Source organism: Carcharodon carcharias, chromosome 7 (assembly GCF_017639515.1).
Source record: "Carcharodon carcharias isolate sCarCar2 chromosome 7, sCarCar2.pri, whole genome shotgun sequence".
Taxonomy (NCBI): domain Eukaryota; kingdom Metazoa; phylum Chordata; class Chondrichthyes; order Lamniformes; family Lamnidae; genus Carcharodon; species Carcharodon carcharias.
The window spans coordinates 145,867,999-145,893,306 of record NC_054473.1 but is presented as its reverse complement, the minus strand read 5'-3'; the positions used below and the strand labels follow the sequence as shown (position 1 = coordinate 145,893,306).

Sequence of the window (25,308 nt, the reverse complement as noted above, 5' to 3'; positions counted from 1 at the left end):
TGTGTGTCTTTATGTGCTCACCATTATATATTCCATTATTCGTTCTACAGAAGTGAATCTGGCTTCTGTTTCAATTCCCATTCTTATGCACATTTGGAATAGTCCTGTCAGCTATAAGCAATGAACATTTTGAATTCAGTACTGTATATATGTAAATGTATAATAATAATGAGCAATAGCTAACGAGGAACAGTCGAGGAACAACATCCCATCTTTTGATTAAGCATACAGTCTTCGGGACTCAACATTGTGCTCAGCAATTTCAGACCATAGTCTCTGCCCTAATTTTTTTTCCATCTTCTTGACAAATTTCAGCTTTATTCCCATTGTCTCTTTTGGTTCTTTACTTGTTCCACTGCCACTCCTATTGGTCTTGCACCAACAATCTTTTTATCATCTAATCAATCGTCTCTTCTATCCTATCACAGGCCTCGCCTTTTGTTCTCTTTTGACTCCTCCCCCTCCTTTCACTCGTTCAAAACCTATTACGCTTTCCCAATGACCTGAAATGTTGGCCAGGATTTTCAATCACTGATAGGGCCAAGAAGGGATGAGGATGTGAGTTGAAAATTCCTGGACGGCGGCACAGCATATCAACACCTCCAGAATGCGGCGCATTTCTTAAAGTGACAGTGGGAGGGAGGAGCCCCATTTACCTCCAATTAATACCCATTGAGGAGCTTGTTAACAGGCTGGAGAAGGTGAGAGGGGGATTTTACAAAGTAGAAAATGCCAAAGCCAAATAGTCTAGTTTGCATTAAAACACAGCTGTAAGGATCAAAATGAGCAGAAGTTAAAGTTTATTTTAAGGTGAAAAATTTCAAGAGCTTGGGGATCTTGCACCAGATCATGCCCTTTACCTTCCACTTGGCCACTTTTGTGCCTGGTAAGCTGCTGGTCCTCCGAGCTGATGCCTGCCTCTTCTGTGAGGCAGCAGCAGACCCCAACATAGCAGCTGTCTGCCTTTGCTGTTCTCACTCTGCAGGCATTTTCTGCCTCCTGGTGACACTCGCTGCCACTAATTGAGCACCGAGCTCACCTTAGGCCCAATTAGTGCATTTACATTTCAAGATAATGTTAAGAAATTGGGACCTGGAAATTTTCCGGATGCAGCGTTCTAGGCGCCGCTTTGAAAATCAAACCCATCAACTATGTTTCTCTCCAAAGATGTTGCCTGTCCTGCTGATTATTTCCAGCATTTTCTGTTTTTATTTCAGATTTTCAGCATCTGCAGTCTTTTATTTTTGCTTTTGAATGAATTAAATACTTTGATATTCCTTGGGGACTCTCTCAGGTGTGTTGGAATTCCACTGTTTCTAGGAGCTTCCTGTTTGCCTTGGAAAGGATAGAAACTTTCCTTGTAAGCAGAATGATGGCCAGGGCCAGGTCCAGTAGCAGGAACTCCCTTTGTCAAAGGACCAGGGATTGGGCAGGACAGGGGAATTGATCAGCCATGATCTTATTAAATGGTGAAGCAGGCTTGAGGGACTGTATGGTCTACTCCTGCTTCTATGTTTTTATGTTCTTATGTCATGACTTTTCCCTTTGGTAGTACAGAATTTGAGTATTGCTGAAAAAAGAGCCTTTTTTTGTCACAGCTTTTTGTCTTGCATTCACCAGGACAATTCTCAAGAAAATACCAATGTCAGGGGAAACAACATATCCATATAGTATGGGAAGAGAGTGCTGATTGGTTGGCAGGTGGCCTCTGATTGGTAGAGGCATTGCCATGGAGAATGCACCATTTGATGGTAACTGACAGTTCACTGGCAAGTGTTGTTTGAAATTTAAACCAGGCAGCTTGACTCTGATTGGTCAATACATTGTCCTGGGGAATTAATCAGCGAATGGCTGTCACTTAACAGGTGCAATGTGTGTACATGTTCTTTCTGTCCATAAAGAACAGGGCCCTGTGTATTAATATATGTAGCTTCCAGTACACATAAATGCACAATGCTATGAGCCTAACTGACAATCTTAAATTGGTTGTCAGCATAATTCTTAGCACACTGAGGATTATTTAGCAAACGTTGTACAATCACGGAATCACATCTAATGTTGGACACTGTGTTTTGAGTTTTGCAAGCACAGGCTTGTTGGATATGGTCTGTATCTTGCCAGTTGCGAACAGCGGAAGGGACATGTTGTTTTATATGATCCGGCAGTGTTTGGAATACATGGCCTACAACACACTGGCACTGAAATTCATACACCACACTACTCCTTTACATATCACTAAAATGTAGGGAAATGGAGCAGCCAAATCCACTCTCTGGACTACGTTGAACCTTTGTGGGCAGCTTTTTTCAAGGTTAGTGGCTAGTGCCGTTTTTTCACCACTGACTGCAAAATGCAGTCCAATGTTATGTTATAATAATATCAATTCAATAAGTTAAAATATGGCTTGTGAAAAATATATCTAATTCTGTTGATCAATCAAGTGAAACAACTTAACTCCATTGAAGACCCCCAGAGTCACAGGATTATCATATCTGAAAAGAATCTCATCACTAAGTCTTCCTGCTCTTTTTATTTCAGGCATTCTTTCTCATTGGCTGCAACATTTCAGTTGTACATTTAAAAAGTTTACTGGTCTAGTCCTCCTTCCCTTTTTACGAATGGGGTATGATTTCTCGACATTACTTCTCTCAGAACAATTTTGAACATGGACTGTTTGTAGTACAGCAGGTTTTTTTTAAAATCATATCATGTAGTTGAAGTAGTATCTTTATTTTCAATCATTTCTTGTTGACTGAAATATCTTTTTCACTGAATAGAAAAATCTCAAATGCATTGAAGTTGATTTTGTTCAGAATTCTATTGAATCTGTGTTATCTCAGGAACAAGTGTACTCTAAAGTGAAAACAGAAAATGCTGGAAAAACTCAGCAGGTCTGGCAGCAACTGTGGAGGCAGAAACAGAGTTAATGTTTCAGGTCCATATGACTTCTTCACAGCTGAAGAAGCATTTTCCAGTATTTTCTGTTTTCATTTCAGATTTCTAGCATCTGCAGTATTTAGCTTTTATACAAGTGCGCACTACTTCAAGAGATCAATTAGGGTAAACAAAAAGAGAAAAGTGCAATTAGTTTCCTCACCTGAATCGCATACGACAAAGCAAGACCCTTATTTGATGCAGGAACTGAGTCAGGACTCAGAATGACAAAGAGAGCCACAGCAAGAGTCAAGAGAGCTGTGAGCGTATCGATTCTCACAGCGAGCCATCGCATGGAACAGTTAAACAAAAAAAAATGGCTAGAATTTGTATCACTTAAGTCTTTAAATCTATAAAAGAATATAGAACACCATTTTGACAACAATTTAAAATTGATAAATGTAGATGTAAAAAATTGATCATCTCCATTGTGGTAAGCATGAACTCAAGAGATATGAAAAGCTTCACTTACCGCTCAATAAAATCATCTGTTTTATTATAGGCATGAATTGTGCTCATGCCTTGAATACTTGAGGTAATGTGGGAGAACCAGGGTGATCTGCTAACATTTTCTATTCTCTTCAGTTCTCTGATGCCTTTTTGAAAAAGTCTGCATAGAAAACAACATTTAGGATTTCTATGGTATAGATTTTCTCCCTGACTTTAAATGACTTTCCCTCGGTACATTTTGCCCCACAATAAACACCAAGAGGACAGACAGATCTGTTCTGTCAATGGAACCAGCTGCTAGACATTGACCGAAATAATTCTAGGAGTGGAAATTTGTGTACTTTCAGAGCCTGGCTTGAAAGATCACAGCAATGGGTGCTTAGAAATCTGAAGATCTCATCCTGATGGCTGTTGAGTCTCCAGTGAACTGGTGCATTTTACTTCAAATCACACATTGGAACCATACTCATCCACAAGTCGCCAGGGATTAAACACATTCTTGCTCCCCTCAAGCCATGTGTGGTGAATCAGCCAATAACCATGAAAAAAGATTGGAAAACCTTCCTCCTATGCAGAGACTTTTGATAAGATATGCATGCAGGTAATGACACACATTTTGGCTGTCCAATCATGTGTTGTTATTTGAAAAGGCACTTAAAGTATAGAACTCAAAAACTGACATGATCCCAAACTGACCTGGAGTTGCCCATTTGAACTTGCTCACATCAAATTTCCAAAAGTAAATGCCAAGTCTTGGCTTAGCACCTCATCAGCAAGAACTATGGGCAGAGCTGCAGCCTAGCACAGCATGGATCTCATGTAGTTTACTGGGTTCTCTCAGCTAAAGTTTGTAGTTGATACGAAACTTGGCCAAAGTAGTAGTGGTGAGGGTAGTTCAGGATGACAAAGGCAGGATGGTGAAACAGGCAGAAGAATAACAGACGAAGTATAATGTGAAAAAGTAGGAAGTGATGAATTTTGGGAGTATTAATGTGGAAAGAGTATACTATAAGTAACAAAATTCTGAAAAGTTAGATAATCAGAGAGACCTTTGTGCCCATATATACAAACCTTAAATGTTGCAGGACAAGTTGATTAAGTGGTATAAAAACATTGGGGTTACTTGGATGTATAAGTAAAGGAATTGAATATAAAAGCAAAGGGATCATGCTAGAAACTTATAAATTGCTGGTTAGCAGTCAGTTTGTGGCGAATTCCAGGCGCCACACTTCAGGAAAGATATTAAGGCCTTAAAAAGGTTGCAAAGGAGATTTACTAGGATGTTACCATGGTTACCTGGTAAAGTTGGAAAAGTTGGGACTGTTCTCCTTGGAACAGAGAAGACTAGAGGGTAGCATAATAAAGGTTTTCAAAGTGATGAGAGTTTTTGATAGAGTAGATAGAGAAAAAATATTTCATCTGGTGTGTAGGTCAATAACTAGAGATCATAGATTAAAATTGATTGGTTAAAGATAGAGGGAAGATGAGAAATGTGTTCACTCAGAGTTGTTAAGATATGAAATTCTCTACCTGAAAATGTGATGGCAGCTAATTCTATAAATAATTTTAAAAGGGACTTTGACAGTGAGGATGAGGAACATGCAAGATTATGGACAAAAAATGGGAATGTCGGACTAAGCACAATTGCTCATTCAAAAAGCCAGCATAGGTAAAATGGACTAAATGGCCTCATTCTGTCCTGTCAATTTCTAAGTTTACTTCAAAATTATGTCAAAAAATCATATTTTAAGTTTTCTTGTATGCTTTAGAAGAAAGTGAAAACACTTCTCACTAAGATCTACAATTTGGTAGATAATTAACGAACTCAACACTTGACTGTTTGTTGTAAATCATCATTCTATGAATCTCATTATAATATCCAGTAACATTTTTTTTGGTGATCATTAAAAACACTGTCCAAAAATGGAAAGTCCTACCTTACCAATTGCACGTAGAAAATTAGCAACACTTACAAGATTGCCTCGTGTTGTGGAAGTCAGTCCGGTTTTTAGTGCATTGATTTATTTTAAATACACTAATGACTTAAATAGCACCCACAGGAATTTGATGTAAATATATTAATCAGAGAACTAAAAATATCCTACAAGGGAATTTCTATGTCTTCACCTCTCCAAGTCCCAGTGTTAAAGATTAAGGCATTAACAGGACCGGGGATTGTTGGAAATATATAAGTGGGAAACTGAGAGACCAAATAGAAATACAGCTTTATTAGCCCACTAATAAAATTCTAATACTGTTGATTCTGTTGTAACTTGTATTTTTATTTTAATATCTGTCTCTTAATTTGATTGTAATTTGAGCATATTTGTCAGGAGGTTTCTCTGGTTGAAACACTTTCTATTAAATGAAGTTGTCCTAATGTTAGATTTAATTAGAAAGCATACCTCAAAAATAAGGCAGTTACTTCCTTGAAATCCTGTCCTGGGGATGCTGGCAATGATTAGGTGAGTTGATGTTTGATGAATCATTGAAGTGGGCCTTATGGCTTGTTTCTTGCCTAATTACACCTTTTGCTGAGAATTACACCTTTTATGTGCAGAGTATCATTGAATCATTTTGTGAATGGTTATTTTTGAGGTGTCAAAGCTTACCTAAATACCTGGTAGTGTCACTTTCTGGTTTTTAAGTTGGGAATGTGCTCATGTTATTGAGGGTTTATTTTAAATGTGTTCTGGAGAGGGGTAATCCCACCATTTTGGTAACCAGTACTAGTTACATGTACAGAAGGTGATTTCCTACAGTAATCAATTTATTATCTTTTCATTGTATAAACTTCTGGGCAAGAATTTTCGGCTTGGCAATCGGGGGCGGGGCCAGCTCGTCGACATGTAAATTGACGCGTAATGACATCAGGCATGCGTCCCAACGTCACTGCGTGCTGCGTGGCCGCTGAACTGTCAAAGGCCTATTAAGGCAATTAGAAAAGTAATTAAAGTTGTTAAGAATGCTGCCCATCCAACCTTAAGGCTGCCGGGCAGGCAAAGAGCCCAGGCGGCCTTCACATTTTTCATGAAACCTCACCCACGGGCGGGATGAGGTTTCATGAAGGGTTTATTAATTAAATAAAAATTTTGAAAAAAATTAATGGACTTGCCCCAGCTCATGTGACAGTTTCACATGAGGGGACATGTGCTTAATTTTTTTTTACCTTTCTTCAATGTTTCATAACTTAAGATAATCTCCCTGAGGCATAGAGGTGCCTCAGGGAAATTTCTGCGCTCCTTCGCTTGCATGTGCGAAAGAGTGCAGGCAACTCAGGAAATCCCACCCCCCCCACCCCCCGCAGCCCACACAGCTCAGCAATCGGATTCGCGCCCACCCCCGCCCACCCCCACACAACCCACCCCTCCCCCACTTCATGTTGTATAGCACATCCTGAATGACCTGAGTTGTGTAATTGGGTGAGATGAATGCAGCATTGCCCTGGGAGACAGCTCCATCATTTGTGCAAGGGAGTGGGACAGATGAAGCTGGATAGAAGGCCAGTGATAGGTGGAGCAAAGGAGAGATTGCAAAAGATGTCATAAACAAAAGGTTGAAGGGGTGTTGATGATAATGATACCTGCCAGACTTGCTGAGTTTTTCCAGCAATTTTTGTTTTTGTATCAGATTTCCAGCATCCGCAGTACTTTGCTATTATTTTAGTGTTTAATTCACTGTCACTTCTCTTCTAGGAATGCCTACCTGGAAGAAATACTGCTCTTCTCTCCAACCGGATTTCTGCTTGTCTCTTTTGCCCTGTTCACTCTCATTGCTTTCCATTTCCTTTCCGGTGTTTGACAAGACGTTTACTAAAACTTGCTTTCTCAGCCTTATTTCCCTCCTCAGTGACTGTCTCCGTCTCTGACTTAATCCATGTGGATTCCCTCATGTTTTGAATCTACCCAGGATTACAGGTATCTCCGGGACATACAATGCTCCTCGGACTGCTGTTCTCGCCGCATCCTGAGATCCACACTCAGTGCCATGTGCCGCTATATGAACACACTCAACCTCTCCCTCCAGCAGCACCGACTCACCTATCTCTAAGTTTTCCTTGCCCCAAGTTTCATTTTATTCTTCGGCTTATCTGACGCCTTGACAAGAAATTTTGGCTCTTCCTTTCAGGTGCTAAGGAACTCAAGCTCCAACAACTCATTGATACCAACACCCATCTTGGACCCTCCACCCCTGCCCATCCCTCTGACCCCATCCCGTCTTCCAATCCCAGCCCCAGCTGTGTATTCGCCATACCCCCTGACCTTCCCCTCTCTGATGCTGAATGTTCAGTACTCAGCAAAAGACCCAGTTTCGTACCCTTATGCCCTCACCTCAATGAATTCCGGGCTCGGCACAATGCTGAACTCTTCTTCTGCCATCTCCGTCTCTTTGCTCACTGATGTGTCTTCCTTCTTCCTTAACCAAGGTTTCCCACCCACAGTAGTTGACAGGGCCCTCAACCGTGCCCAACCCATCTCCCGCAACTCTGCCCTCACACCTTCCTCTCCCTCCCAGAACCATGATAGGGTCCCCCTTGTCCCCGTTTTTCACCCCACCATCCTCCGCCATTTCCAGCATGATGCCACCACCAAACACATCTTCCTTTCACTCCCCCCCCTCCCACGTTGGCATCCCGTAAGGACCATTGCCTCTGGGACACCCTGGTCCACTCCTCCATCACCCCCTGCACCTCAACCCCCTCCCACGGCACCTTTCCATGTGATCACAGAAGGTGCAACACCTGCCCCTTTACTTCCCCCCTCCTCACCGTCCAAGGGCCCAAACACTCCTTTCAGGTGAAGCAGTGCTTCACTTGCGCTTCCCTCAATTTAGTCTACTGCATTCGCTGCTCCCAATGCGGTATTCTCTACATTGGAGCGACCAAGCGCAGACTGGGTGACCGCTTTGCGGAACACCTTTGGTCTGTCTGCAAGCATGACCCAGACCTTCCTGTCGCTTGCCATTTCAACACACCGTCCTGCTCTCAAGCCCGCATGTCTATCCTTGGCTTGCTGCAATGTTCCAGTGAAGCTCAATGCAAACTGGAGGAACAGCACCTCATCTTCCAATTAGGCACCTTACAGCCTTCCGGACTTAACATTGAATTCAACAACTTCAGATCATGAACTCTCTCCTCCATCCTCACCCCTTCTTGATCCCATTTTTTCAAATATTTATTTTTAAATATTTGTTATACATTTTCCCCCCACCTATTTCTATTAGTATTTTTAAAATTTATTTCCATTCACTGTTTTATCCCCACCTTTTAGCCTATTTTGATCCTTGATCCCCCCACCACACCCCCACTAGGGCCATCTGTCACCGGCTCATCCCGTTTTCTACTCTTAATGTCACTAGTAGCACCTCCTTTAGCCACTATCACCACCATCAACACCCTTGCGACCTTTTTTTTATGACATCTTTTGCAATCTCTCCTTTGCCTCCACCTATCATTGGCCTTCTATCCAGCTTCATCTGTCCCAACCCCTTCAACAATATATATTTCACCATGTTTCTACTTCTCTTTAGTTCTGAAGAAGAGTAATCTGGACTCGAAACGTTAACTCTTTCTCTCCACAGATGCTGTCAGGCCTGCTGAGTTTTTCCAGCAATTTTTGTTTTTGTTTCAAATTTCCAGCATCTGCAGTATTTTCCTTTTATTCATAATTTGTACAACTGCTTCCATTCCCTTTCTGCTGGATGGTCCCTCAGGTCATCAAGAAATTTGTGTGGGAGAATATGCTGAGCAGCAATGGGGTCACTGAAGTGTTCCACTATGGCTCTGTCTATCTGAATCCCAATATACCGAATCTAGACAAAACTAAATTCTGTATATTGAAGCTCATGGGTCTCTATAGCCCAGGTCAGAGCAATGATATAATGACCAGTTAATTTGTTTTTAGTAATACTGACCAAGACACCAAGCAAACTCCCATGTTTTTCATTGAATAGTGTCATGGATTTTGTTATGTCCACCTGGGAGGGCAGATTGGTCTTAGTTTAATGTTTCACCTGAAAGAGCGCACTGATGACAATGCAGCACCCCCTCAATACCACATTAAAATGTCAACCTAGTTTACATGCTCAAGTCTTTGGAATCCATTTGACTCAGATGTGTGCATGTTACTACTGCGCCAAGGCTAATGCTTGGTTTTATAATCATCGTAATGAACTGACATAACAAAAATCACAAGGAAGTTTCCCTGATAAAAATGTATGCAATTAAATTCAGTTTCTCTAACACTTCCAAATAATTAACAACTTAATAGAGGTGCTCTAACACTTTCAGCAGAAGGTGACTAATTGTGAAGCATGTATTGTGACATCAAAACAGAAAATCCAGGAAAGATACAGCAGACAAGGCTGCCAGTTTCTAAAAGGAGAAGAGATGAGTTGACATTTCAAGTGTAGGATCTTCATCAAAATATTTAAAAGAGTAGATTTTCCAAGCAAGGACTCAAGATGCTGATCTTTCTTTTTAAATATTAATGGACCAACTGTGCATTCCCAACATTTGCAGCTTTTAATTTAATCTCTGATGTATTGTTACACATTAATCATATACAGCCTAAATTTGTCACTTAAATCTTCCCAAAGTGATCTTGAATTTTAAATTTACCATCTGGAGTTTTTTAAATGTTGATCCCAGCGGGGTACGTTTTATGATTTTGTGATCTTAGCACAGAGCTTCACATGTCAAGACTGTATGTTGGGAATTTTAACAGGTAATGGAATTCAATCTCCAATACACTAGTAAAAATCCCCAGATCCTATGGAATAAAAATCGGATTGAATTTATGCAAGGCTGTAAATCAATAGTCCTGCCCTTTTGCTTTCACATTGCAATATTAAATGCATTAAAAATTTAACAAATATATAACTAACCTGAAAAGGATAATAAAAATTATAACCATAATAGCCACTACGATGAGAAGATATGGAAACACTGTTGCCATGGTTGCTATTGTGAACAGTACGATCAACATCTGTTGCAGAAAATTCTCAGCTTGAAAAGGTAGCCTCACATCTATTTCATCCATATCCTTGGAAAAACGGTTAATTATCCTTCCAATTGGGGTGGTGTCAAAGAACTTCATTGGAGAGTGTATAATCTTTTTTAAAAGAAAGAAAACAAATTAAACGTCATTCACAAATTAAGTCGTTATTATCAGAGTGAACATAAAATGAGGCTTGACGTTTCGAGTCCGTATGACTCTTCATCAGAACCTGATGAAGAGACGTATGGACTCGAAATGTCAACTGTATTCCGCTCCGTAGATGCTGTCGGACCTGCTGAGTTTTTCCAGGTATTTTTGTTTCAGATTTCCAGCATCCGCAGTATTTTACTTTTATTGTAAAGTGAGGCTTATTTGGTGCTTTTCAACATCTCTTGCAAGGTTAATGTCCATGTGCTACAAGTAGGTTTTGACTGTCCATTCATTAGGAATACTCATGTCAGTGATCAATGTACATGTAAGAACCATTCACTTCTGAGTTATCCTTACAAAAAATGCAACCATGGGCTGAATTTTTGTTTCATGCAGAGGGAAGTGAATTTCCAGGTCCCAACCCATTTGACACCCAATGCAATTTTTGACAACCAGGCTAATTAGTGGCCAGGTTTTGCACTTGTTGCCCAATTAAGCTCGGTTGGTGGGCTACCAAAGTTGGAGGGCCAATAGGAAACTGTCCAGCACTGACACATCAGCATCAGAAGTGGGTGCTGCTTATGCAGGTAGGAGAGAGAGAGGGCACCTCAAGATAGAAATGCCCTCTGAAATTTTTTTTTAAAATTACTATTAGAAAGGCCACAGCTGCCACGTCATTATTGTGGAGGCGCAATCCCTCTATTGGATGGTTTGTGGCTGCAGCTGTGATCTGCCAGCTATGGTGGATGTGATGAGGGAGGGGGGGATGGGGAGTGTTTGGAGTGGTTGGGTTCCCATCTTGATGGAACATTAGCTCCCTTCCCCCCAGCTCCAGACCTGCTGCTGCCTCAGTGGAGGATCTGAATGCCCTTTAACTGGCCTAATAGGTTACCCACTGCTTGCAGTAACTCCCCGCCCTCCAATCCTCCTGGTACTAAAATTACCCACAGGTAGGACTGTGGTGGGAGACCAGCTTGCCAGCAAGTGATGGGAAATTGCAGCTCCATCCACCTTCAAATCGTTTCTGTTTTAAAATTTGGCCCCACGTGTCTGGAGAAACCAACTGAAAGCACATTTTATAAAGAACAGGATACATTATCAGGGAGCACAGGCCTCTTAACACTAAATAATATATTTCATACCGGAGGGTAGTAAAACATACTCTGGCAATCGCTAAAGAAATGCGGGGGGAGTTAAAAGTTGCCAACTGCTCTTTCAGGGCTATAAGAACTTATTGGGGAAGAGGTTCTAACAGCTCGCTAAGTTTGAGCAATTGACAAGAATCAAGACAGTAAACTTATCTGTATCACAAGCATCCCAATCCTTGGTAGGTCTTACCAGTATAGTGATATCATCTTGGAAGCGTAATAGTCCTAACTTGCTTGAGGTAAGTGATGATGAATGTACCTTAAAGCTTTACATTGCAGCTTGTTGAAATGAAGATATTTCGCAGAGGGTATCTCACCTAACAGACCTATTAAAAATGGAACATCTCTCAAAGGTCACCTAGTGTTGAAGTGGTAAAGAGGGAGCATCCCACCTTCCAACTTTTGGTAATACACTAAAATAAACATATCTTGTGCATGGTGAATGTGAGGAGTCTCCCTGAATAGCAGAACAATATTGCTCACATCAGAGATTTTGTATGCTACTAGTGAGAAAAACTCAGGCAAAAATGCATTGATGGACAATGTGAATCGGAAAAGGATGGTACTTTATAATTCAGGAAGGTCTTGATTTTCCGCATAATCTGAGAGACCGGTCTAATGGGGGATAGAACATGAGCCTCGAACTACTTTGGATCCTTCTAAGGGGCAGAAGCGCAGTGACACTGGATTTCCACCCATCACTTTGCCCTTCAATTGACTCTGTCTTAATTTGCAACATTACATCAGTGGAATATTTGCATTAACGTTACAAATTCAAAAAAGTTATTCCAAACAAAGGAAGCTGACCTGTGCACATGAACAAATGGTTGAAGATAATACATTTAGCAAGTTAAACTTTACATTTGCTTTTTAAGTAGTGTCAAGCCTCCAGGTGAGAACTGTATTGAAATATTCAATAAATTATAAACTTGAGTTCAAGAGATATTAAAAATAATTTATACATTGTCAGTTACAAAATGACCATGGGAACAAAATAAAACAAGGCAAAGGATCAAAAATACAAAATATAAAACAATAAAATTCAATATTTCACTGCTCTTGAATGTGAGAAGAAAGCTGTTATTTCAATTATGTTTTGCCTTCGTTACAAATAATTAGTAAATGATGATACGCAACTTGTTTTAAAGTATTTCTTAAACAATAATCTCCAAGAAGTTGGATTTGTATGTACACTCATTAACCTACATGTTGTACAATGGATAATGCAATTAACAAATTATTACATTTATCATCTGCTTATTAATATCCAAGTTGTCCTAGACACTACATGGTAGGATTAAAAAATTCAAGAATTTCCAAAAGAAATACATTCTGAGACAATGACATGTAATATTTTCTAACTCTGTGGCCTTGTACGGAATGGATAAGTAAAGCAAGGTCTTAAAAATGCTCTGACACAGTGATATATCCCAGGCTAAAAGCAACAGGGCATTGATTATTCTCTTCTCACTGTCTGTCACTGCAGACTCCCAACATATAGTGGATTAGTTTATCTAGAACAGTGACTTTTAACACTTCAGCACTACCCTCAGCGCATCCATCTGGAAACACAAATGACAAGACATGTCTGCAAATTTGCTGTAGTGTTTTTCCCCTCCCCAATACAGTGAATTGAGTGACTTGAACTCATCCTGCAAAAGGAAAAGAAATTATGTAGCCTCTATGAATATATTTGTAGCTTCATTTGTTTTACACAGCTGCGATTAGGAGTGACTGAGCTTGCTCTGAATCCATTTTTCATTGAAGAAATTGCTGACAAGGTCTCTCTCTCCACCATCAGGCCCTGCTGCTGTTGACTGGCTTCAGGCTTATTAACATTTATACCTCAAATGTAATGTGATTAACCTAATGCTTTTGTGAGAAGTGATAATGTAGGGATACTGAAGGAAGATATGGAAAAATGGAGAGAGCTAACTGTGGAAAAGGAAAGGTGAATATATCACAGGCCCTGATGGCATGAACCCTAGACAAAGAATTGGGTCACTGAACAACTAGGGTGAACATTAAATTGCTTACATGTTTGATAAGGTAAGATAGTCATTTTTGATCTTTTGGATTGATCAAATAATATCTGACAGTGGCAAAACAATAATTAAGCTTATTAAGAAACTAAATTAGCAGAAACAAGAGCTTGCAAATATATTATGCCTTTAATGTAGGGAAATGTCCCATAGCTCTTGGCAGGTGCATTATCAAAAAATATTTGATGTTAAGCCACATATATATTGGTATAAAAAACCAAAAGCTTCATCAAACAGATATGTTTTAAGAAGCATCTTAAAGGATGAGAGAGAGGTAGAGAAGCAGAGAGGTTTAGAAAAGGAATCCCAGAGCTTAGGGTCTAGGCAGCTGAAGGCACCAATGATGGACCAAATAAAATTGGAGATGCACAAGAGGTCAAAATTATAGGAGTGCAGATATCTCAAAGGGTTGTAGGCTGAAGGAGGTTACAAAGATAGACGTGAGGCCATAGAGGGATCTGAAAAAAAGGACAAGAATTTTTAAATTAAGGCATTGCAGGACTGGGATTCACTGTAGGTCAGCAAGCACAGGGATGATGGGACTTGGCGAATGTTAAGATACTGGCAGCAGAGTTTTGGATGTGCTCAAGTGTATATAGAATGGAGAATGAGAGGCTAGCCAAAAGTGCATTGCGACAATAAAGTCTCAAAGTAACTCCTAATTACAAAGGTTGAAAAAATGTCACCCTATTTCAAAATAGTAAAAATGTCATAAAAGTCTTATTGCTGTCTTCAGTATTATACTTGTACACCGGCATAAGATTTGTGATGTAAAGTATAAACGTCACATTGATTATTGACTGAATACTTTGCTTGCCTCTGTGCTGCCCTGGCTTGACATGGACTGCACTGAACTGCTGTATTTGCAAAACCTCACATCTCACAACCAATGATAGATTCTGGTTATAGAGTCACTAATCAAAACTGATCTCAGAGATTCCAGTGAGAACATCTGCATAGAGACCATCAATCACACGAGCAAGAATTAGGGCCTTGAATGGTACGGACAGCTTATTAGAATTGTTCATTGCGCATACTCCATCTATTGATTTCAGTGCATCAATAGTTTTCTAAGAAATTGCCTGCTGTCATGCTCATGGAAAATGGTGTCATGAAGAAATTAAGAGAATTTTGCCCTTAGCGTGTGGGGTCGGCGGGGCGGTCGGGAAGCCGACTACCGCCAGCGATAGGCAGCGCGCCGTGATCTTATGGCCCACCCAGTGTGATATGCAGCTTGTGAATGAGCGAGAAGGGGCGGGCGGGGGCGGGGACATGATGTCCACTGGGTCCAATGGTGACCCGACGGCCGATTCAAAAGCGGCCTCAGTAGCTCCTGGAAGGCTGCCATGGAAGGACGCTGAAGTCAGGTCAAAGGAAACCATTGCAGGCGGACACGGCAGGTGGGAGGGCAGTCGTTGGAGTCATCAGCCCCATGTTTCTTGAGTGAGTGCCTCGCAGCCCTCCTGTAAGCGGTGGCAGTGAGGAGAGAATCCCTTGTCTCCAGAGACGGGAGGAGGAGGCCCCCTCACCTCACCAAAAAGGCCTGGGAGGAGGTGACATCCAGTGTCAGCAGCCACAACGTGGTGAAGACCACATGGGTCCTGTGCTGGAATCGCTTCAATGACCTCCTGTGATCGGGAAGGGTGAGCACCGTGTTGGCATGGGTCACTTTGCAGAACAGTTAAGAACTACACATCCCCCCATGGACCTCAGATGTGTTAGAGTGTGAATGGCAAATGTCAATGATGCAGCATTGGCCAAGGGGGTGAGCCCTGGCTGCTTGGACTGAGTGTCTTGTGGCTCAAGGGTCATGAATCGGCTGAGCCCTGAGAGGTGCTCCTCAGGTGGGGCTGGTCAGGCTGCAGTGGCACTGCAGTTAGAGAGTGGACTAATCAATGCTCCTCTGTCCTTTCAGTAGAAAACATCCCATAACAATGTTGAGAAGTCGCAACATTGCAGGGGACCCCCACACCCCCTCATCCTCACACGATAAGAGCAGGAGGCCCTGGAGCTGGAGAGGCACCATGCACCTTGGTCAAGCGGCAGCGGTGAGGTTGGGGTGCCAGAGGAAGGTAAGAGTGCAGTGCACTGAGGTGAGAATGTTGGTTATTGCAACCATTCCAATGTAGTCTCTATATTGATGTGAGCTTCGAACTTGGAATTCCCATTGATAATCAAAATACAAGGTGCCATGGTGCATATCTCTGTCTCACAGGGTGCCTGGCATGCACAGTGACAGTGTCATGTCTTAAACTAATGACATGTCATTTTTCTCCCTTTTAGGCTCACCAGCAGGCAGTTGCTATGAGGAGCCTTAAGGCCCACCCTGACCCCTGAGGACCACCTGCTGAGCATGCACCTGTGTCACGCCCTCTCTGTCAAGCAGGCACCAGCGCAGATACCAGCACCTCAGTGGGCATAACATCGCCATGTAATCTATCAGTGCACATTGGTGAGAGCATTTCACTCTTGCTCGAGTGAAGACGGAGGCAGAGAGTGCCCCGGGTACCGGCAGTCGGTGGACTGCTCAGTCAATGGCTGCTGATGTGTCTCTGGAGTCATCCCTGAGGCAGCAGATGCTGGAAGTCCAGCAGGGTGGGCAGGAGGATCAGGCGGAGATACATGAGGGAATTCATGCCGTAGTCTCCGTTGTGGAGGTGTCGCTGAAGAGCATAAGTACTGCTTTCACCCTCTTGGCTGAGTGCAATGCCTCCTCCATGGAGAGAGTGGCGACTCTCATGGAGAGGCTCCTCCAGGGACTCAATCAAGGGTTCCTGGGGGTGTGCTCGAACCTGCAAGCCCTCACACTGGCAATGACCTCAGCTGGTCAGTGTCAGTGTGCGAGATGGATTGGGCACCCAGTGTCCCAGCTAGGTGCCCACCCATCAATGGTGAGCAGGGAAGTCCAATGCAACCTCACGTTGGCATATGAGCTACCTGTCGTCTCTGTGGGCTCCTCTCAGGGCAGTCTGGATGATGGCAGCAGCTCCTCTACCCCTCTGTCAGTGACCGTGGCATCTGATGAGGCTGTGGTGACAGGGGAGATGCCAGCCATGGCCAGCACTGGCTGATCTCTCTTGTAATTGCAGGGTGGGCCATGATGTTATGATGGACATGTGTCTCCTGGAACTTTATTGCAAAGGCATATAGTGTATGTTGTTAACCAAGGAGCTGGTCCTAACAGGAATTGAGTATGGAGCCTGCAGCCCTAGCATGTGGTGGTGGTTCTTATTTGGTAGGCTAGCTGAAAAAGCATTGGATCAAAGCGTCCCTGCCTCCCTGGATGTTACCCAGATCAGCATCTATGCCCTCAGCATTCTCCTCACCGTGCTTGTCCTTGGACTCACGACTGGACTCATCATCTGTTTCCTGTGCAGTGGTGTCAAGATCTTCTTCCTCCACTGCGTCCTCCCTTTCCAACAACAGATTGTGGAGAGCACAGCATACAACCACTATCAGTGACACATGATCTGGGGGGTATTGGAGTGCGCCTCTGAATGGTCCAGGAAGCGCTTCTTGAGAAGACCTATGGTTCTCTCTACCACCACCCTTTTGAAGGCATGGCCCCTGTTGTACCACTGCTTGGCCTTTGTTCTTGGGTGGCTGAGAGGCGTCATGAGCCACCTTTTGAGGGGATAGTCCTGGTCTCCCAGCAGCCATCCATCCAGCCGGGCTGGAGCACTGAAGAGCCCCAGCACCTGGGAATGTCTCAGGATGTAAGCATCATGGGAGCTGCCAGGGTACCTTGCACACACTTGCAGAATCTGCATCTTGTGATCACACACTAACTGCACGTTCATGGAGTGGAAGCCCTTCCTGTTAACAAAGGCACCCAGCTCACCCGCTGGTGACTTGATGGTTACATGTGTGCAGTCAATAGCACCCTGGATATGGGGGAACCCAGCAATCACTGCAAAGCTCCTGGCTCGCTCTGCCTGGCTGGCCTCATCCATTTGGTAATGAATGAAAGTCAATACACGCCTGAACAGAGCTCCTATCACCAGTTTGACGCAACTGTGGGCAGCTGATTGGGAGACTCCACACAGATCCCCCACTGACTCCTGGAAAGAACTGGAAGCATAGAAGCTGAGGGCCTCCATGACCTTCAATGCCACTTGCATGGGGTGTCCACCCACACAGACGGAGCTGATCTCAGGGCCAATCCTCTGACAGATAGAGATCACTGTCTTGCTTGAGAGATGGAGCCTCCTTTGGCATTGCACTTCAAATATATTGAGGTAGCTGCATCCTGGCAGCAGGATAGTGGCGTCTTCTGTAGTCCTTTCCACCTTGGACTTCCTGTTGGCCCTGCGCCCATCTCCACCCACAGTCGCTCCCCTGAAAGCTGAATAAGGACACCTGGCCTCCTTCCACTTCTGCCCCTCTCTTCCTCCTCAAAGGAGGTGCCTCCAGCTGAGACCACAGTCCACATTACCAGGGTAAGGGAGATTAGCTTTAAGTTCAAAAAGTTTAATAAAGTGGCAAGAAAATTTTTATGACATGTCCCCTCATGAGCTGAGAAATATGCATTAATTTCAATAAAAACTTTTGTCAAAATTTAAAATCATTCACGAAACCTCATCCCGCCTGTGGATGAGGTTCCGTGAAAAATGCGAAGGCCACCTGGGCTCTTTGCCTGCCCACCAACCATAACGTTGGACAGGTAGCTCCATTAATTACTTTAACTGAGAGTTAAATGGCCTTAATAGGCCTTTGACAGATCGGCGCGTGCACAGCCGACTCGGGTGGGGTGTGCGCCCGCCGAACTGAAAGTATGAATGATGTGCCATGATGTCGGAATGCACCCCCGACATCACCACGTGTCATTTTACGCCTCGGCGAGCGGGCCCTTCCCCTACTTGCCGAGCTGAAGATTCAGCCCTATGGGTTATTGTTGCTTTGATGAAGATTTACCTGGGTGTGACTAATTTGGGAATTTGTTTAAAAGTTAGTTGGTAGTAATTTGTGGATGTGTTTAACTTAATAAATGGTTAATTTAGTTTTATATTAAAAAAACCTCTTGAGGCTTGGTGCTTTTATTCCTGAATTCAGAGCTGCATCTCAAACGTACCAAATGAAAATATAGGTTATGACAGTTGCTCAAGTTTCCCTCTGGGGTTTAAACAACTCAACCTTTACCAACTGCTGTGTCATAATAATCGGGGGCTCATCCAGGATAATATTTGTAATTCCCTATTGGTTTGGAATTGGTGAATCTTAAGATTATGATTATGAGAAGCACTTTGACTTCAGGAGTTGGTGAGGCATTTTTATAAGCCGTGAGACTGTAAGTTGGCTTTGGCAATTGCTAAGGTTTGTCTGCGAGTAGAGAATATAACTCTGATTGTGTTACAAAAAATAACCAAGAGTAAGTTAACAGAGTTGGAGGATAAATTACAATTGAGATTACCTTCATGGGCTAGGAAATTAGACATAATTAAAGGTATAGCACAGCATTTACAGTTGGAAGTGCTACCCGACACTAATGAATCACAGCTGGATGTAGTGAGGCTTCAGTTACAAATGAAAGCGCTTGAACTTGAACAAACAAAGGAAATGAAAAAACTTGAATTAGAAGCAAAGGAAAGAGAAAGGGCATTTCAAAGGGAGTTAGAAATTGTGAAGATAGCGAAGGAGGAAAGAGAAAAAGAGAGAGAATTTCAACGGAAAATGTTGGCAGTTAAAAAAAGAGATGCCAGGAGATAAGGGAAGACTTATCTCAGGAGTAGAATCCAATGAGGAGATGTTTAAATTTTAACAAGCTCTTCCAAAGTTTGAGGAAAAGATATTGAAGCATTCTTTATTTCATTTGAGAAGATAGCTAAACAGATGAAATAGCCACAGGAATACTGGACATTATTGTTACAGTCTAGGCTGGTGGGTAGAGCACGTGAGGTATATGCTTCGTTGTCTGAAGAAGTATCAGTTAATTATGATGTGGTGAAAAATTTTGAGTGCATAGGAGTTGGTTCCTGAGGCTTGCAGGCAGAAATTTAGGAATATGAGAAAACAGCCTGGGTAAACTTATATTGAATTTGAGAAAGTAAAACAAGGTAATTTTGACCAGTGGATACAGGTGTTAAAAATAAAGACAACATATTCAGCTCTTAGGGAAGTAATTCTTTTGGAAGAATTTAAAGACTCAATTCCTTGGGTTGTGAGAACTCATGTGGAGGAACAGAGTGTTGTTTCTGTAAGGCAAGTAGCAGAGATAGCTGATGATTATGAGTTAGATCATGGAGCTAAACCTTTTCTTTGTCACCCTTTCAAATCGGAAAAGGATAGAAAGTGGGAAGGTGAAAGGAAGGTATGTAGTCAGGGAAGAGAAGGAGTAGCTGGAAATTCCCAGGAAGTTCTTTTCTCAGAGTAAAAAGGAAAGTGCTGAGGGTAGAAGTGACATTCAAAAGTTGAGGTGTTTTCAATGTAATAAATTGGGGCACACGAAGTCAGTGTGTTGGAAATTACTGGGAAAATCTGCTGGAATTATTGGGGTGCAGAAAAGTTCTGGAAGTAAAAGTACTGTGGGTCTTGAGGTTCAGGCACAGGAAAAAATGGTAATTTGTGTACAGGTAAAACAGGGAGAATCAGTGATAGGTAAAGAAATGGGAATGTCTTCACAGTTTACCAAAGGGAATTCTGAGGGGCAAGTTGCAGAAATGTTTAAAGACATTGTGTGTGAAGGGAAAGACTTTCCATGTGTACAGGGTGGAGTAGGTAAAGATGTTAAAATTTTAAGAAATACAGGGGCTAGTCACTCCTTAATGTTATGGGATAGTTGTTGTTCATTTCTTGTTCAGAGGGAGTATTGCAGGAACAGCTAATACTAAATGGGTTTCATAGAGATGCCAAACCTCTCCCCTTGTGCAAGATAAATTTAAAGGGCAAGTAGAAGATAGGTGAAGTCGTTGTTGGAGTAGTGGAAAAATTGCCCATTGCAAGAGTTCAATTTATTTTGGGTAATGATATAGCTGGGTCATAGATGTGGATGATGCCTATGGTAGTTGAGCAGCCTGTAGAAGAGCTTTCAACAGAGGTGTTACAGAAGGACCATCCTGTATTGTTTCCAGATTGTGTGATAATGAGATCACAGGCACACAGATTGAAACAAGAAAAACAAGAAGGGCAGGCAGTTCAAAAGCAAGAAGAAGGTGTCAAAATCCAATTAGCTGGCAGTGAGTTTGATAAGATTGTTCAGGAGGAAAGACTACAGGGCAATTCAGCTGAAGTGTTTAACTCAAGGAGATTAGTAGAATTACAGAAAAATTATTTGCCAATAAAACCAGGCAGCTTACTCAGAAACAGAAGCAAATTGTATATCAGAATGTTTTTACTTTAAGGGAGATATTTCAATGAGAAAATGGAGGCCAGATCATGTCCCAGCAAATGAAAGCTGGAGGGAGGTGCATCAGGTTATCCCATTAAGGTATAGACATGAAATTCTGAGAATTGCTCATGAAATTCTAATGAGGGGATATTTAGGAATTAGATAAACATGGGAAAAGATACAGAGATATTTCTTTTGGCCAGGATTGCATAGGGATGTAGTCACATTCTGTAGAACACATCACACATGTCAGGTAACAGGGAAACCACAAGCAGTGGTTAAGCCGGCATCTTTAATCCCAATATCAGCATTTGAAGAACATTTTACTAGGGTCATGATTGATTGTGTAGGACCCATCCCTAAGACTAAAAGTGGAATTCAGTATTTACTGACAATACTGAATGTGTCAACCAGGTTTTCTGAAGCAATACCTTTAAGAAATATTGCAACTAAGAAGATTGTGGAGGAGTTAACTAAATCTTTTACAAGATATGGTTTACCTAAGGAAATACAATCAGATCAGGGGTTAAATTTCATGTCATAGCTGGTTAAGGAAGTAACGAACAGTTTGGGGATAAAACAGTTTAAGTCAAAAGCTAATCATTCAGAGTCACAAGGAGCTTTGGAAAGATGGCATCAAACTTTAAAAACCATGATGAGAGTGTACTGTCAGAATTATCCACAGGATTTGGATACAGGAATTCCATTTTTGTTATTTGCTATTAGAGATGCTCCTAATGCATTGACAAGTTTTAGCCCTTTTGAACTGGTTTATGGTCATGAGGTAAGGGGACCACTGAAATTGATTCATGAGAAATTGGTGGGTCAAAATTCAGAAGCTAGTCTCCTGGATTACATATCAAATTTCAGGGAAAGATTAAACAGAACATGTGAGTTGGCTAGGGAACATTTAAAGATACCACAGCAAGTGATGAAAGTGAAGGCAGATAAGAAGGCTAAACTTCACAGTTTTGTTTCTGGAGAGAAAGTACTAGCTCTGTTACCAGTCCTAGGTGATTCATTAAATGCAAAGTTTACTGGACCTTACAGGATTGAAAAAAAATTGAGTGAAGTAAATTATTTAATAAATACTCCAGATAGAAGAAAGAAGCAGAGGGTGTGTCATGTAATATGCTTAAAAAGTACTTTGACAGGTAAGAGGAACAGAAAAAGGTATTAGTGATGGTGGATTGATGAGAAAGAAGTAGAAGTACAGGACTCTGAAATTGATTTTCCTGTAATCAAATTGGATAATGAGGGGGTACTTGAAAATTTAAATGAAATATTGGCTATTGCAATCACACAAGCCTATTTGTGGAAATAAGTTGGGAAAGATTTAGTTATACATAGTGGGTGGAATTTTCCTAGAATTGTACTAAGTGTGGTAGCGGGTGGGTAAAATTGAGTCCTACCTACCAATGGAAATGGCGGGTTTTCATGCCGTATTTTCCCAAACCTGCCTCATTATTTATTTGCTCCCGCAAAACATGCTAGTTCCATGGCCAGTTGGCTCTCATTCACCCGCCTGACATCACCCCACTGTTGCATCACGCCAGCCGCCATCTTTAAGAGGCAATCACCAGCAAAGCACTCATCACCACCAGCTCACCAGCGCTGCCTGTGAGATATGGCCAGCAAAGGAAAAAAGGCCGCAGCCCCCACTTCAATGACAAGTCCCTCAAGTGACTGCTGGATGCCATGGAGGCCTGCCAGGAAGTGCTGTACCCCCGCTCTGGCTGCAGGATGGGCAGCAAAGTCATGAACCCGGATTGGGTGGTCAGCGCAAACACCCTGCAGAGGAGGACAGCCACCCAGTGCCGCAAAAGGATGAATGATCTCCTCTGTTTCACCAGGGTAAGTCACTTTTTTCATCACTCCCAACTCACGCACTCACAAACCCATTACACACCCACAGGGCCCTCACTCACTGCCAGTGCAAGGGACATCACCACTCATTCTCTGACACACACCATCATTGTCCTCATCCAGTCCATGGGACCATTCACCACCCACACAGGCCAGGCATACTTATCATCTGGCCTGGCAGGCGTCCTAATACACTCTCCCCATCTCTATCCATGCAGGACAACTGGCTCATAACAGGAGGGAAAGGTTGCAGACAGGTGGAGGGATGCCGGAGATTAAAGTTCTGACAGATTTCGAAAACAGAGCCATCCAGCTGGCCAGTGATGACTGGGAATGGTCTTGTGCTGATGGTGAGGTCAGCGCTGCTCTACCACTTGAGGATCCAGCAGTACAACCTCCATCAAATAAGCATGCCGTTAGTGATGTGGCCTCATACACAGGCCACAACCATGCACTAATTATCTCCCCTTGCTTTTGCAGGCACATCTACCAAACAGCCGACAGAGTCCATGACCCACGGCCTTCAATCAAGCCCTGAAGAAACATCTAAAGAGGAATCTGAAGGCACCCTCCCTGAAGACCCATCACAGTGCTCACCCACACACTCCACCAGCCCAGGAACATGCACCTCGGTGGGACCTAGCTTTAGAGTAGCCTCGGAATCACAATCTGGTGAGCACATCACACTTTCTGATCTACGGCAGGCAGAGGTAGGGACTTCCCAGGTCCCTGGCACCCCGAGGACTGCTGGAGGCCAGAATGTTCCTGAGTCCGAGTCAGACAACGAGCTTCTGGACTCGGCCATGTCATAATTGATGAAGCTGCAAAGGCAAGCTATGGAACACCAGGAAGGGATGTCTGGTGCCTCAGATTGCAAAGCATGAAAGAGGAGTCCATCTGTCTTTAGGCTGAGGTGATAATGCCGGCATTGCAACACACCGAAGTCAACATTGGCAGTATGGCAGCCACCAAGGAGACCTTGGTCCAGGATGTTACTCCTGCACTGCTGCGCGGGCTTAACTCCATTGCTGATGCCATAGTTGGCCTCCAACAGTGTGTACCTGAGATGGGTGCTGAGCAGCTCAATCTTACTCCCATGACCCCTTCCACTCACGGAGTCAGCCAGGGGTCCTCGGGCACTCATGGGGAGGAGGATCAGCAGGTGCACGCTCTGGGTCCATCCATTCAGGCGACCCTAGGAGTGACCGGCCCATCTGAATATTCTCTTCCTATGACCTCCGCAGCTCCAGCTTCACAGGCCGAGGAGGGTGCCACTGCCATGTAGCAGTACCCCGAGAACAGGCCGGGGCCCACCAAGCCCACCAGAGGACACCCGCCAAAGCCATCACAGACAGGGAGTCACAGTCAGGAGGCTGCCTCCACCTCTGCTGTGGATGTCCGGGGAGAACAAAGACATAGCTGCAGGGTTAAGAAAGTTAGGTAAAAGTAGTTGCACAGCCTGGGCATGAGTGTTGATCACTTATATATACTGTTCACTATTGTCAATAAAGTCCTAAGAATGTCTCACTGCCTGTGACTCCTTGTTCTGATGAATAGTTTTCTTGTCACTCAGACGTGAAACCTTTCTGCACAAGATAAAAGGCGGGTGTCTCAGTCCAGGGCCTCTTCCCTGTGCTCTGAGCAGCCTTCAGACCACAGTGATGGTCCAGCCACACATACCCTGGAAGCATTACTGATGCTTGCACCTCTGCAACGCTGGTCATTGCTGCCAGAATGTAGTGAGCAGGCACCACAGGGTTCTCTCATTTTCTCCATGTGCTCTCAGCAAATTCAAGGTTGGGCAGGCCCCCATCACACCAGCATCTGCGACCAGCTGTACACCAGCTCCTGAAGGGCTGAGGTGCTGTAGGCGGACATAGCATCAGATGCATCTGAAGTTTCATGGTTGCGTCTCTGAGATGGCCCTGATCGTGGAACGCGAGCGAGCTGCCCTCGGCCAGACAGGAGTCAGACATTCTCAGAGGCTATGTGAAGATCTATGGAGTGTCCTTTCTGCATGTTGCCATCATCTTCCTGCGATCGAGCGACTATTAGAGCCTCTTTTGCATCTCCATGACAGGAGCATTCTCACAGAAGGTATTGGCGCTGCCTTAAACCAGACTGGAGTCAAACTTTCACATCTGTGATGTGAGGATCTATGGGGTCACCTCGCTGCATGCCATCATCATCCTCCACAAATCTGGTAGCTATGAGTGCGCCTGCCTCACCTAGCTAGTGCGAGAGCCTCATCCCCATCATCATCACCACTGAGGACTCCCTCACCCTCATCCCCATTGGCGTCCTCCTCATTGGAGGAGATGTGCAGCTCCTCCATCTCCTCCTCAGCCAGCTCCTCTCCCCGTTGCAACACCAGGTTGTAAGGTGTGCAGCAGACA

At 43.2% G+C, this 25,308-nt stretch overlaps 1 protein-coding gene across 1 annotated transcript in view; it reads right to left on the bottom strand.

The window, feature by feature from the left end:
- The window catches only part of abcc12 (ATP-binding cassette, sub-family C (CFTR/MRP), member 12), a 110,892-nt gene that overhangs the window by 18,418 nt on the left and 67,166 nt on the right, over window positions 1–25,308 (bottom strand). Inside the window, exons 22-25 of the mRNA XM_041191683.1 lie at window positions 10,270–10,496; window positions 3,407–3,544; window positions 3,098–3,284; window positions 22–111 (exon numbers count right to left, since the gene is read on the bottom strand). Of these exons, the coding sequence (XP_041047617.1) occupies window positions 22–111; window positions 3,098–3,284; window positions 3,407–3,544; window positions 10,270–10,496 (642 nt within the window). The remainder of the gene's footprint in view (window positions 1–21; window positions 112–3,097; window positions 3,285–3,406; window positions 3,545–10,269; window positions 10,497–25,308) is intronic.